This window comes from Procambarus clarkii, chromosome 80, assembly GCF_040958095.1.
Source record: "Procambarus clarkii isolate CNS0578487 chromosome 80, FALCON_Pclarkii_2.0, whole genome shotgun sequence".
NCBI lineage: Eukaryota > Metazoa > Arthropoda > Malacostraca > Decapoda > Cambaridae > Procambarus > Procambarus clarkii.
The window spans coordinates 24200043-24215789 of record NC_091229.1 but is presented as its reverse complement, the minus strand read 5'-3'; the positions used below and the strand labels follow the sequence as shown (position 1 = coordinate 24215789).

At 43.4% G+C, this 15747-nt stretch overlaps 1 protein-coding gene across 2 annotated transcripts in view; it reads left to right on the top strand.

Annotated features, from left to right (window-relative positions):
• The first annotated feature begins 284 nt into the window (after positions 1–284).
• The window catches only part of LOC123746178 (uncharacterized), a 110408-nt gene continuing 94945 nt past the window's right edge, over positions 285–15747 (top strand). For both annotated transcript variants that reach the window (XM_045727503.2, XM_069315037.1), the window contains exon 1: positions 285–398. In XM_045727503.2, the coding sequence (XP_045583459.2) occupies positions 348–398 (51 nt within the window). In that variant the 5' untranslated portion in view covers positions 285–347. The remainder of the gene's footprint in view (positions 399–15747) is intronic.

Below are 15747 nucleotides of genomic sequence, written 5' to 3'. Positions count from 1 at the left end.
TGGTGTGTGGTGGTTGGTGACGTGTAGTGATGGTGTGGTGGATGGTGACGTGTAGTGATGGTGTGGTGGTTGGTGACGTGTAGTGATGGTGTGTGGTGGTTGGTGACGTGTAGTGATGGTGTGTGGTGGTTGGTGACGTGTAGTGATGGTGTGTGGTGGTTGGTGACGTGTAGTGATGGTGTGGTGGTTGGTGACGTGTAGTGATGGTGTGTGGTGGATGGTGACGTGTAGTGATGGTGTGTGGTGGTTGGTGACGTGTAGTGATGGTGTGGGTGTTGCAGGTTGTGGCGGTGGTGAGCAGCGAGGTCGGGCAGGAGCAGCGCCTCCGTCAGCACCACCACCGAGAGATGTTCCAGCGCTCTACACTCGCTAACTTCATCAAGAGGAGACGGAGGGAGGTTAGTGCAGGTGTGGGAGTGAGTGGAGGGAGGTTAGTGCAGGTGTGGGAGTGAGTGGAGGGAGGTTAGTGCAGGTGTGGGAGTGAACGGAGGGAGGGAGGTTAGTGCAGGTGTGGGAGTGAGTGGAGAGATTTTAGTGCAGGTGTGGGAGTGAGTGGAGGGAGGTTAGTGCAGGTGTGGGAGTGAGCGGAGGGAGGTTAGTGCAGGTGTGGGAGTGATTGGAGGGAGGTTAGTGCAGGTGTGGGAGTGAGCGGAGGGAGGGAGGTTAGTGCAGGTGTGGGAGTGAGTGGAGAGATTTTAGTGCAGGTGTGGGAGTGAGTGGAGGGAGGTTAGTGCAGGTGTGGGAGTGAGTGGAGGGAGGTTAGTGCAGGTGTGGGAGTGATTGGAGGGAGGTTAGTGCAGGTGTGGGAGTGAGCGGAGGGAGGGAGGTTAGTGCAGGTGTGGGAGTGAGTGGTGAGATTTTAGTGCAGGTGTGGGAGTGAGTGGAGGGAGGTTAGTGCAGGTGTGGGAGTGAGTGGAGGGAGGTTAGTGCTGGTGTGGGAGTGAGTGAAGGAAGGTTAGTGCAGGTGTGGGAGTGAGTGGAGGGAGGTTAGTGCAGGTGTGGGAGTGAGTGGAGAGAGGTTATTGCAGGTGTGGGAGTGAGTGGAGGGAGGTTAGTGTAGGTGTGGGAGTGAGTTGAGGGAGGGTAGTGCTGGTGTGGGAGTGATTGGAGGGAGGTTAGTACTGGTGTGGGAGTGAGTGGAGGGAGGTTAGTACTGGTGTGGGAGTGAGTGGAGGGAGGATAGTGCTGGTGTGGGAGTGAGTGGAGGGAGGTTAGTACTGGTGTGGGAGTGAGTGGAGGGAAGGTAGTGCTGGTGTGGGGAGGAAGTAGAGAGAGAGAGATGTTGCTGATCAACATAATGTCATGAGACCACCGTCAGAGACCCAAGTCCTTACACTAGGGAACTTTAGCCATGAAACATTAATACATTGATAACTAACGTCACACGCAAGAAGACAACAATCTCTAGGCCTGTCACAGGACTCCTTTCTCACACAGCTTGTGGTAGAGCCCACGCACATGTAAAGCAGTGTACTCACCAAAGTAGGTAACAGTAAAGCAGTGTACTCACCAAAGTAGGTAACAGTAAAGCAGTGTACTCACCAAAGTAGGCGTGACAACGACTCATTACACGACCAGTGAACTCACCAAAGTAAGGGCTTCGTGTTTCCTAATTGGTAACAGCTGCATTCTAGATCTTGCCCTAACCTCTGAAGAAGGTGTGATTGATCAATCTCTGGTAGGGAAAAAGTCTCACCCTAATGTGTGATCATCATATTCTAAGGTGGATTACAATTACAGAAACCCACAAAAAGGGGCCTGACAGCTGAGTGAACAGCGCTTCGGATTCGTAGTTCTGAGGTTTTGGGTTCGATCCCCGGTGGAGGCGGAAACAAATGGGCAGAGTTTTCTTTCACCCTGATGCCCCTGTTACCTAGCAGTAAATAGGTACCTGGGAGTTAGACAGCTGCTACGGGCAGCTTCCTGGGGATGTGTAACAAAAAGGAGGCCTGGTCGAGGACCGGGCCGCGGGGACGCTAAGCCCCGAAATAATCTCAAGATAAGAAGGTCCAGGATGATGACTTTCTAGAGTGCCATCCAGGAAACTATCAAGGGATGAGAGAGGAACTGCAGAACACCTCGTGGTGGGAGCTGATAGGTGATCAAGGCATGGAAGGATCATGGCAAGACTTCAAGGTCATCTCTGAGTTCGTTAAAAAGTATGTGCCAAAATAGAAACACCAAAAATAAGGTAACTAGATGGAGGACATAGGAAGTAAAAGAAGCTTTGGTAACCAAGAGGAACCTCCGGAGAACATATAAATCCACGATGGACGTCATTGATAATGAGATATACAGAGGGGCACTAAACTCAGTCACCTAGGAAACACGAATGTGTGGCCACATTTGTGCTAGAAAATAATAATAATAATAAAAAAAAACTAGCAAATCAGATCAGCCAAAAGAAAGTAAAAGAAAACTTGCCCAGAACACAAAGAAAGATCCTAAGTCGTTCTGTGCCTATATAAGAAGTAGAACCGAAACAAAGGACTCAGTAGGAGCCTTAAAAGATGAGACTAACCAAGTTACAATGGACGATAAAAGGAAAGCAAACACCCTGTATGAATATGGGGTCGACCGCAGGATGGAATGGACAGGATCTGAGAATTACACGACGTCCCATCACCCACACACATCATTTGGGTGAAGATCCCATCATTTTCCCCGATAATTAAATTATCAGAACAAATTAAGGGATCTTTAGCAAGCCGCCGGCTTCCTGTCGTCGTCCTGGCCACTTGTGGCCTTCAGGTAAATTTAGGTATGGGGAGGAATTAGAGGGAGGGTAGTGGTGTTGGGGAGTGGAGGGTGGTTAGTGGTGTTTGAGGGAGTGGATGGTGGTTAGTTGTGTGGGGGGGGTGTGGAGGGTGGTTTGTGGTGTGGGGAAAGTGGATGATGGTTAGTGGTGTGGGCGGAGTGGATGGTGGTTAGTGGTGTGGGGGGGGGGAGAGTGGATGGTGGATAGTGGTGTGGGGGGAAGTAGAGGATTGTTAGTGATGGTGTGTGGGGGAGTAGAGGATTGTTAGTGGTGGTGTGGGGGAGTAGAGGATTGTTAGTGGTGGTGTGTAGGGGGAGTAGAGGATTGTTAGTGATGGTGTGTGGGGGAGTAGAGGATTGTTAGTGATGGTGTGTAGGGGGAGTAGAGGATTGTTAGTGGTGGTGTGTAGGGGGAGTAGAGGATTGTTAGTGGTGGTGTGTAGGGGGAGTAGAAGATTGTTAGTGGTAGTGTGTAGGTGGAGTAGAGGATTGTTAGTGGTGGTGTGTAGGGGGAGTAGAGGATTGTTAGTGGTGTGTGGGGGGAGTAGATGATTGTTAGTGGTGGTGTGGGGGAGTAGAGGATTGTTAGTGATGGTGTGTGGGGGAGTAGATGATTGTTAGTGGTGGTGTGTAGGGGGAGTAGAGGATTGTTAGTGGTGGTGTGTAGGGGGAGTAGAGGATTGTTAGTGGTGGTGTGTAGGGGGAGTAGAGGATTGTTAGTGGTGGTGTGTAGGGGAGTAGATGATTGTTAGTGGTGGTGTGTAGGGGGAGTAGAGGATTGTTAGTGGTGGTGTGTGGGGGGAGTAGATGATTGTTATTGGTGGTGTGTAGGGGGAGTAGAGGATTGTTAGTGGTGTGGTGTAGGGGGAGTAGAGGATTGTTAGTGGTGGTGTGTGGGGGAGTAGATGATTGTTAGTGGTGGTGTGTGGGGGGAGTAGATGATTGTTAGTGGTGGTGTGTAGGGGGAGTAGAGGATTGTTAGTGATGGTGTGTGGGGGAGTAGAGGATTGTTAGTGGTGGTGTGTGGGGGGAGTAGAGGATTGTTAGTGATGGTGTGTGGGGGAGTAGATGATTGTTAGTGGTGGTGTGTAGGGGGAGTAGAGGATTGTTAGTGATGGTGTGTGGGGGGAGTAGATGATTGTTAGTGGTGGTGTGTAGGGGGAGTAGAGGATTGTTAGTGATGGTGTGTGGGGGAGTAGATGATTGTTAGTGGTGGTGTGTGGGGGGAGTAGATGATTGTTAGTGGTGGTGTGTAGGGGGAGTAGAGGATTGTTAGTGATGGTGTGTGGGGGAGTAGAGGATTGTTAGTGGTGGTGTGTGGGGGGAGTAGAGGATTGTTAGTGATGGTGTGTGGGGGAGTAGAGGATTGTTAGTGGTGGTGTGTGGGGGGAGTAGAGGATTGTTAGTGGTGTGGTGTAGGGGGAGTAGAGGATTGTTAGTGGTGGTGTGTGGGGGAGTAGATGATTGTTAGTGGTGGTGTGTAGGGGGAGTAGATGATTGTTAGTGGTGGTGTGTAGGGGGAGTAGAGGATTGTTAGTGATGGTGTGTGGGGAAGTAGAGGGTGGTTAGTGATGGCTGCAGCACCTCCTAATACATAATACCAGAATGCTCCTTAATCCACCTACTAAATTATTTATGAATGAAGAACACTATGCACATTGAAATATTTTTGTGAGCATCAGAGTAACTGAGAACTGGAGAGCACAGCGCGCCACATCAACAAAGGCCAAACACTCGTTAATCCAGCCGCCAATAACGCCAATAATGAGTCACAATAACGTGGCTAAAGTATGTTGACCAGACCACACACTAGAAGGTGAAGGGACGACGACGTTTCGGTCCGTCCTGGACCATTCTCAAGTCGATTGTGGTCCAGCACAATCTACTTGAGAATGGTCCAGGACGGACCGAAACATCGTCGTCCCTTCACCTTCTAGTGTGTGGTCTGGTCAAGAAACAGGGTTTATTCACGACTGTGGGAAAACTAACTTATGAGATTTTATTATTTAATTGAAATGCAAGTATTAAATCATTTATTTAATTATGTATATTTTAATTATAAATAATTTATTTATTAATTTCACAAAACTGTAATAAAACAGTTAGTGGTTATTTGTTAGTAAGAATGAATTAAAATTCTTATCTGATAGAAGACTTCAGTAACAAATCCAAATAATCGCCAACAGACCCTAAACACCTAACTTAACCATTGCATAAGTGTGCACAATCTGCTAATATATAATAATATTAATTTATATTTGAGAAAATTCCTATTTTGGATGAACATCGTATGCAAAATTGAGGAATGCGTCTTTGGTGTCGATGGATGGAATGGACTTGGTTGAGGACGGGTTGAGTTACAAATAATCGTCAACAGAACCCAATTACCTAACCTAACCTGCGCCTAACTATATATTCACTCAGCCGCGAGTGACTCGCGGCTGAGTGAACAGCGCTCGGGGGTCATAGTCCTAAGGGCCCGGTTTCGATTCCCGGTCGAGGCAGAAACAAATTGGCGGTTTCTTTCACCCTGATGTCTGTTCATCAAGCGGTAAATAGCTACCTGGGAGTTAGACAGCTGCTATGGGCTGCTTCCTGAGTGTGTGTGTGTGTTAAATAAATATATGTAGTAGTAAACATAATAGAGGAAAAATAAATTGCTTAAAAAAGGCGGGTCAAGAGCTAATACCTCGATTGTATACTCACCAAAGTAGGTAACAGTAAAGCAGTGTACTCACCAAAGTAGGTAACAGTAAAACAGTGTACTCACCAAAGTAGGTAACAGTAAAGCAGTGTACTCACCAAAGTAGGTAACAGTAAAGCAGTGTACTCACCAAAGTAGGTAACAGTAAAGCAGTGTACTCACCAAAGTAGGTAACAGTAAAACAGTGTACTCACCAAAGTAGGTAACAGTAAAGCAGTGTACTCACCAAAGTAGTTAACAGTAAAGCAGTGTACTCACCAAAGTAGTTAACAGTAAAGCAGTGTACTCACCAAAGTAGTTAACAGTAAAGCAGTGTACTCACCAAAGTAGGTAACAGTAAAGCAGTGTACTCACCAAAGTAGGTAACAGTAAAGCAGTGTACTCACCAAAGTAGGTAACAGTAAAGCAGTGTACTCACCAAAGTAGGTAACAGTAAAGCAGTGTACTCACCAAAGTAGGTACCAGTAAAACAGTGTACTCACCAAAGTAGGTAACAGTAAAGCAGTGTACTCACCAAAGTAGGTAACAGTAAAGCAGTGTACTCACCAAAGTAGGCGTGACAACGACTCATTACACGACCAGTGAACTCACCAAAGTAAGCGTGACAACGACTCATTACACGACCAGTGTACTCACCAAAGTAAGCGTGACAACGACTCATTACACGACCAGTGTACTCACCAAAGTAAGCGTGACAACGACTCATTACACGACCAGTGTACTCACCAAAGTAAGCGTGACAACGACTCATTACACGACCAGTGTACTCACCAAAGTAGGCGTGACAACGACTCATTACACGACCAGTGTACTCACCAAAGTAAGGGCTTCGTGTTTCCTAATTGGTGTCTTTCATGAATTTGTCAGCACGTATGTAACTTTTTTTTTTGAGGCAAATTATATCAAGGTATTTGATAAGATAAAAGAACAAATTGTGGCATAGAGGAAATAATAACTTTGTTTTTATTGCTTAAAGATCAGCAGGCACTTCGCCCCTTTGCCTACTTGAAGGGTGATGGGTCAGGGAGTGCTACAACCTAATAGGTCGACATAGCCTAATAGCTAATAGGTCAACATGGCCTAATAGCTAATAGGTCAACATGGCCTAATAGCTAATAGGTCAACATGGCCTAATAGCTAATAGATCGGCATGGTCTAATAGTTAATAGGTCGACATGGTCTAATAATTAATAGATCGACATGGTCTAATAGTCAATAGGTCGAAATGGTCAAATAGTTAATAGGTCGACATGGTCTAATAGTTAATAGGTCGACATGGTCTAATAGCTAGTAGGTCGACATGGCTTAATAGTTAGTAGGTCAACATGGCTGTCACGGGCTATTATTATTGCCACGGCCTTTCTCCACTACTCAGCTTTCCACATCTAACTGACTGCGACTGCCAACAGCCTTTTATAAAATACATATATTAATTAAGGTCCGGCCTGGCCTGTATTAGGTAATCCCAAGATGGCCGTGTTCCTAGGCAACAATTCTGGTCTGGATATTCTTTTACAGTAATGTCTAGGGGAAATAAGGCTTTCAGTTGTGCCAGAGGGAAATTTAAGGAGTAGGAAATCGGCTGAGTAGAGAGATGACAAAAAGTTATATTTATAAAACAAACACACGATATATTACATGACGTAATTCACTCCTGACAACTCAAGGTCATTCTGAATGTAAAATACTGTCATATTATCCATCCAGGGCCTCTGGTCACCCTGTAAGTCTAGTCCAACACTGGATCAGTGCACACACCCTCCACACATGTTAGCACATGTGTGGAGGGTGTGTGCATATATATATATATATATATATATATATATATATATATATATATATATATATATATATATATATATATATATATATATATATTCATATATATATATATATATATATATATATATATATATTCATATATATAAATATATATATATATATATATATATTTATATATATATATATATATATATTTGCGTTGCGTTGCTTCTGGGAGTATGGGTTCGAGTCACTTCTGGGGTGTGAGTTTTCATTCGCATATAGTCCTGGGGACCATTCAGGCTTGTTCGCATATATATATATATATATATATATATATATATATATATATAAGTGCTACCAGTTTTTTGAAGGAACTGGGTTCTAGGCTCATTGAAACAACAAGGGACCCAAGAGCTGCAAGCTTTCTTTTCCAGCGCCTCAGTGTGGCGATACAGAGGGGAAATGCGCACTGCATCCAGGGTTCCTGCCCGCCATCTGAGGAGCTGGAGGAACTCGACAACCTATGATAACCATCTTTGTAACCCATATGTAACTCCTTTTTTGTAACAAAGTTCAAATAAAGTAAATATATATGTGTACATACAAAAGAATGGGGGTGGTAGGAGAGGATAATATTAGTGTTCAGTGAGAAACCACAAGGTCTCCTCTGAATACTTTTTATTTTCTTCTCCGAGGCTATGGGTCCCCACATTGGCACCAGAGGTGGTACTCTCACAAACTTTTTAAAATATATATATATATATATATATATATATATATATATATATATATATATATATATATATATATATATATATATATATATTCGGCTGTAGTGTCCTTCGTTACCCTTTGGAACTTAGTTTGGTCAGAGAGTATGATGTTCATTTTCGCCAGATATTCGTCTTTTTTAAGAATGACATATATTGGCGACTTGTCACCTCTCCTGACAACTATCTCCTTGTTCTCACGAAGGCTTTTAGCTGCCGCTCTAAGCTCGGGGGACAGTATGGTGCTTCTGTAGTTGCCTCGATTCTTTCCTCCTTCTGCAATAAGTTCTGCTTGTAAGGTATCTTTGGTAGTGACCTTCTTTTGTGTCTCGAGGTCGAATATGTCGTCCAACAGAATTTCCAACTCCACTTTCCGGGCCATTTCACTCGGTCTGGACATAACATGACAGTTTATGCCCAGATTTAGGAGAGTGACTTGGTCCTCAGTGAGGTTAATTCCTGCGAGGTTCAGGAAGCCATCTCTTGGTCGTGGAATTGCCATAGGTCCTCCATATAATGTTGTTAGTTTCTTGATAATCCTTGTTTCAGTGCTGAGGTGATGTTGGTCTGTGAGGATGTCGAGGTGTTGTTCAATGCGGGTACGGATACTATGGTCGATGTTGCTATTTCTCCACTCGTTTGTAGCATGAAGTAGTTGCGTTTTGTTGTCTTTGATTTCATTCTCTGCCTTGTATATCTGATCACGAATCAGATCCTGGCGATATTTTATCGTGAAGGCTTGATTCCTTGCTGCTGGGTCGTGCACTTTAACATTAGTATATTTTGGTAGCAGTCTTTCCTGTAGACATATATTATTAAATATGACCGAAAAAGTAAGATTAATAATTCTAACACGAATTTTCTCAATCTTTCGTACATTATGCTTCACTGTTGGAGGTAAATCAAAAATCACTTCTCCAAAATTCATTTTTATTTCTAGTCTGACGCGACACGGGCGCGTTTCGTAAAACTTATTACATTTTCAAAGACTTCACAAATACACAACTGATTAGAACTTGCGTTTCCCTGATTTTATATCTACATTTGAGTGAGGTGGGAAGGGTGATGTGGCATTACATTTGAGTGAGGTGGGAAGGATGATGTGGCATTAACACAATACAGAACACTAGAGGATATTAATAGGGTATTAAAAGTATCAACACAAGACAGAACAGAAACAATGGGTATTGAATAGAAGTGTTTGTAGAAAGCCTATTGGTCCATATTTCTTGATGCTTCTATATTGGAGCGGAGTCTTGAGGTGGGTAGAATATAGTTGTGCAATAATTGGCTGTTGATTGCTGGTGTTGACTTCTTGATGTGTAGTGCCTCGCAAACGTCAAGCCGCCTGCTATCGCTGTATCTATCGATGATTTCTGTGTTGTTTACTAGGATTTCTCTGGCGATGGTTTGGTTATGGGAAGAGATTATATGTTCCTTAATGGAGCCCTGTTGTTTATGCATCGTTAAACGCCTAGAAAGAGATGTTGTTGTCTTGCCTATATACTGGGTTTTTTGGAGCTTACAGTCCCCAAGTGGGCATTTGAAGGCATAGACGACGTTAGTCTCTTTTAAAGCGTTCTGTTTCGTGTCTGGAGAGTTTCTCATGAGTAGGCTGGCCGTTTTTCTGGTTTTATAGTAAATCGTCAGTTGTATCCTCTGATTTTTGTCTGTAGGGATAACGTTTCTATTAACAATATCTTTCAGGACCCTTTCCTCTGTTTTATGAGCTGTGGAAAAGAAGTTCCTGTAAAATAGTCTAATAGGGGGTATATAAACCTGGATATGCGTATGGAAATGTCAAGACGCACAAGCCTGGAAACCCACTTCGGCCAATCATTAGCCAGATACCCACACCCACGTACAGATTGGCGAAGCGACTCAACGGCCTGCTGACTCCTTATGTTCCTTGCGCCTTCAGCCTGAAGTCTCCAAAGGAATTTGTGGACTTACTGCGGGGCGCACGGGCCACAGGGATAAGAGCCTCGTTGGACGTAGAATCGCTGTTTACCAACGTACCTGTGGACGAGACAATCGGAATGATAGCCGACAGAGTGTATCGTGATCCAGCCTGTACTCCTCTTGACATGCCAGAAAGTATTCTGAGGAAACTACTCCAAGCTTGTACTAAAGAGGCACCCTTCTTGAGCCCGGATGGGCACATGTATAAGCAAGTAGATGGGGTCGCCATGGGTTCTCCCCTAGGTGTCCTGTTTGCAAACTTCTACATGGGTACCATCGAGCAAAAAGTCTTAGTCGACATGAACTTGAAACCGGCCATATACTGCAGGTATGTTGACGACATTTTTACACAGGTACCTGATGTCAGACATCTGCAGGAGCTGAAGGAGGCATTTGAGCAGAGTTCCGTGCTGCGTTTCACTTACGAGACGGAAAAGGATGGGAAGCTGCCTTTTCTAGATGTAACAGTCATGGAAAAGGGCGGAGGTTTCCACACTGCAGTCTACACAAAGGAAACAAACATAGGAATGTGCCTAAATGCCAACAGCGACTGCCCTGACAGGTACAAGAGGAGTGTTGTTAACGCATACGTCGACCGTGCTCTCAGCCACAGCTCAGAATGGAAGCAAGTCGACGAAGAACTCTGTAGGGTAAGGCAGGTTCTAGTCAATAACGGCTTCTCCAATGGTTTCATCGAAGACATCATAAGAAGGAAAGTGAAAAGCCATGCAACCTCCGAAGAGACAACTAACACAACACCTATACCCCCTATTAGACTATTTTACAGGAACTTCTTTTCCACAGCTCATAAAACAGAGGAAAGGGTCCTGAAAGATATTGTTAATAGAAACGTTATCCCTACAGACAAAAATCAGAGGATACAACTGACGATTTACTATAAAACCAGAAAAACGGCCAGCCTACTCATGAGAAACTCTCCAGACACGAAACAGAACGCTTTAAAAGAGACTAACGTCGTCTATGCCTTCAAATGCCCACTTGGGGACTGTAAGCTCCAAAAAACCCAGTATATAGGCAAGACAACAACATCTCTTTCTAGGCGTTTAACGATGCATAAACAACAGGGCTCCATTAAGGAACATATAATCTCTTCCCATAACCAAACCATCGCCAGAGAAATCCTAGTAAACAACACAGAAATCATCGATAGATACAGCGATAGCAGGCGGCTTGACGTTTGCGAGGCACTACACATCAAGAAGTCAACACCAGCAATCAACAGCCAATTATTGCACAACTATATTCTACCCACCTCAAGACTCCGCTCCAATATAGAAGCATCAAGAAATATGGACCAATAGGCTTTCTACAAACACTTCTATTCAATACCCATTGTTTCTGTTCTGTCTTGTGTTGATACTTTTAATACCCTATTAATATCCTCTAGTGTTCTGTATTGTGTTAATGCCACATCATCCTTCCCACCTCACTCAAATGTAATGCCACATCACCCTTCCCACCTCACTCAAATGTAGATATAAAATCAGGGAAACGCAAGTTCTAATCAGTTGTGTATTTGTGAAGTCTTTGAAAATGTAATAAGTTTTACGAAACGCGCCCGTGTCGCGTCAGACTAGAAATAAAAATGAATTTTGGAGAAGTGATTTTTGATTTACCTCCAACAGTGAAGCATAATGTACGAAAGATTGAGAAAATTCGTGTTAGAATTATTAATCTTACTTTTTCGGTCATATTTAATAATATATGTCTACAGGAAAGACTGCTACCAAAATATACTAATGTTAAAGTGCACGACCCAGCAGCAAGGAATCAAGCCTTCACGATAAAATATCGCCAGGATCTGATTCGTGATCAGATATACAAGGCAGAGAATGAAATCAAAGACAACAAAACGCAACTACTTCATGCTACAAACGAGTGGAGAAATAGCAACATCGACCATAGTATCCGTACCCGCATTGAACAACACCTCGACATCCTCACAGACCAACATCACCTCAGCACTGAAACAAGGATTATCAAGAAACTAACAACATTATATGGAGGACCTATGGCAATTCCACGACCAAGAGATGGCTTCCTGAACCTCGCAGGAATTAACCTCACTGAGGACCAAGTCACTCTCCTAAATCTGGGCATAAACTGTCATGTTATGTCCAGACCGAGTGAAATGGCCCGGAAAGTGGAGTTGGAAATTCTGTTGGACGACATATTCGACCTCGAGACACAAAAGAAGGTCACTACCAAAGATACCTTACAAGCAGAACTTATTGCAGAAGGAGGAAAGAATCGAGGCAACTACAGAAGCACCATACTGTCCCCCGAGCTTAGAGCGGCAGCTAAAAGCCTTCGTGAGAACAAGGAGATAGTTGTCAGGAGAGGTGACAAGTCGCCAATATATGTCATTCTTAAAAAAGACGAATATCTGGCGAAAATGAACATCATACTCTCTGACCAAACTAAGTTCCAAAGGGTAACGAAGGACACTACAGCCGAATTAAAAGCAAAGGTCAACAAACTGATCGAAACTGTGAACGCCAAGAAATCCGGACTCCACCTGCCAAAGCTCATTGGGGAATATAAACCTGGATATGCGTATGGAAATGTCAAGACGCACAAGCCTGGAAACCCACTTCGGCCAATCATTAGCCAGATACCCACACCCACGTACAGATTGGCGAAGCGACTCAACGGCCTGCTGACTCCTTATGTTCCTTGCGCCTTCAGCCTGAAGTCTCCAAAGGAATTTGTGGACTTACTGCGGGGCGCACGGGCCACAGGGATAAGAGCCTCGTTGGACGTAGAATCGCTGTTTTCCAACGTACCTGTGGACGAGACAATCGGAATGATAGCCGACAGAGTGTATCGTGATCCAGCCTGTACTCCTCTTGACATGCCAGAAAGTATTCTGAGGAAACTACTCCAAGCTTGTACTAAAGAGGCACCCTTCTTGAGCCCGGATGGGCACATGTATAAGCAAGTAGATGGGGTCGCCATGGGTTCTCCCCTAGGTGTCCTGTTTGCAAACTTCTACATGGGTACCATCGAGCAAAAAGTCTTAGTCGACATGAACTTGAAACCGGCCATATACTGCAGGTATGTTGACGACATTTTTACACAGGTACCTGATGTCAGACATCTGCAGGAGCTGAAGGAGGCATTTGAGCAGAGTTCCGTGCTGCGTTTCACTTACGAGACGGAAAAGGATGGGAAGCTGCCTTTTCTAGATGTAACAGTCATGGAAAAGGGCGGAGGTTTCCACACTGCAGTCTACACAAAGGAAACAAACATAGGAATGTGCCTAAATGCCAACAGCGACTGCCCTGACAGGTACAAGAGGAGTGTTGTTAACGCATACGTCGACCGTGCTCTCAGCCACAGCTCAGAATGGAAGCAAGTCGACGAAGAACTCTGTAGGGTAAGGCAGGTTCTAGTCAATAACGGCTTCTCCAATGGTTTCATCGAAGACATCATAAGAAGGAAAGTGAAAAGCCATGCAACCTCCGAAGAGACAACTAACACAACACCTATACCCCCTATTAGACTATTTTACAGGAACTTCTTTTCCACAGCTCATAAAACAGAGGAAAGGGTCCTGAAAGATATTGTTAATAGAAACGTTATCCCTACAGACAAAAATCAGAGGATACAACTGACGATTTACTATAAAACCAGAAAAACGGCCAGCCTACTCATGAGAAACTCTCCAGACACGAAACAGAACGCTTTAAAAGAGACTAACGTCGTCTATGCCTTCAAATGCCCACTTGGGGACTGTAAGCTCCAAAAAACCCAGTATATAGGCAAGACAACAACATCTCTTTCTAGGCGTTTAACGATGCATAAACAACAGGGCTCCATTAAGGAACATATAATCTCTTCCCATAACCAAACCATCGCCAGAGAAATCCTAGTAAACAACACAGAAATCATCGATAGATACAGCGATAGCAGGCGGCTTGACGTTTGCGAGGCACTACACATCAAGAAGTCAACACCAGCAATCAACAGCCAATTATTGCACAACTATATTCTACCCACCTCAAGACTCCGCTCCAATATAGAAGCATCAAGAAATATGGACCAATAGGCTTTCTACAAACACTTCTATTCAATACCCATTGTTTCTGTTCTGTCTTGTGTTGATACTTTTAATACCCTATTAATATCCTCTAGTGTTCTGTATTGTGTTAATGCCACATCATCCTTCCCACCTCACTCAAATGTAATGCCACATCACCCTTCCCACCTCACTCAAATGTAGATATAAAATCAGGGAAACGCAAGTTCTAATCAGTTGTGTATTTGTGAAGTCTTTGAAAATGTAATAAGTTTTACGAAACGCGCCCGTGTCGCGTCAGACTAGAAATAAAAATGAATTTTGGAGAAGTGATTTTTGATTTACCTCCAACAGTGAAGCATAATGTACGAAAGATTGAGAAAATTCGTGTTAGAATTATTAATCTTACTTTTTCGGTCATATTTAATAATATATGTCTACAGGAAAGACTGCTACCAAAATATACTAATGTTAAAGTGCACGACCCAGCAGCAAGGAATCAAGCCTTCACGATAAAATATCGCCAGGATCTGATTCGTGATCAGATATACAAGGCAGAGAATGAAATCAAAGACAACAAAACGCAACTACTTCATGCTACAAACGAGTGGAGAAATAGCAACATCGACCATAGTATCCGTACCCGCATTGAACAACACCTCGACATCCTCACAGACCAACATCACCTCAGCACTGAAACAAGGATTATCAAGAAACTAACAACATTATATGGAGGACCTATGGCAATTCCACGACCAAGAGATGGCTTCCTGAACCTCGCAGGAATTAACCTCACTGAGGACCAAGTCACTCTCCTAAATCTGGGCATAAACTGTCATGTTATGTCCAGACCGAGTGAAATGGCCCGGAAAGTGGAGTTGGAAATTCTGTTGGACGACATATTCGACCTCGAGACACAAAAGAAGGTCACTACCAAAGATACCTTACAAGCAGAACTTATTGCAGAAGGAGGAAAGAATCGAGGCAACTACAGAAGCACCATACTGTCCCCCGAGCTTAGAGCGGCAGCTAAAAGCCTTCGTGAGAACAAGGAGATAGTTGTCAGGAGAGGTGACAAGTCGCCAATATATGTCATTCTTAAAAAAGACGAATATCTGGCGAAAATGAATATATATATATATATATATATATATGTCGTACCTAGTAGCCAGAAAGCACTTCTCAGCCTACTATGCAAGGCCCGATTTGCCTAATAAGCCAAGTTTTCATGAATTAATTGTTTTTCGACTATCTAACCTAACCTAACCTAACTTTTTCGGCTACCTAACCTAACCTAACCTATAAAGATAGGTTAGGTTAGGTTAGGTAGGGTTGGTTAGGTTCGGTCATATAACTACGTTAATTTTAACTACAATAAAAAAAATTGACCTCATGCATAATGAAATGGGTAGCTTTATCATTTCCTAAGCAAAAAATTAGAGAAAATATATTTATTCATGAAAACTTGGCTTATTAGGCAAATCGGGCCTTGCACAGTAGGCTGAGAAGTGCGTTCTGGCTACTAGGTACGACATATATATATATATATATATATATATATATATATATATATATATATATATATATATATATATATATATATATATGTGTGTGTGTGTGTGTGTGTATATCACGAAAATAAACACGTGATTAAGAATGTGACAATGTCAGACCACGGAGGAAAATGAAACAGGAATTTCCTTAAGTACTTTCGTATATTAAATACATCTTCAGAAGGATGGAAGCAA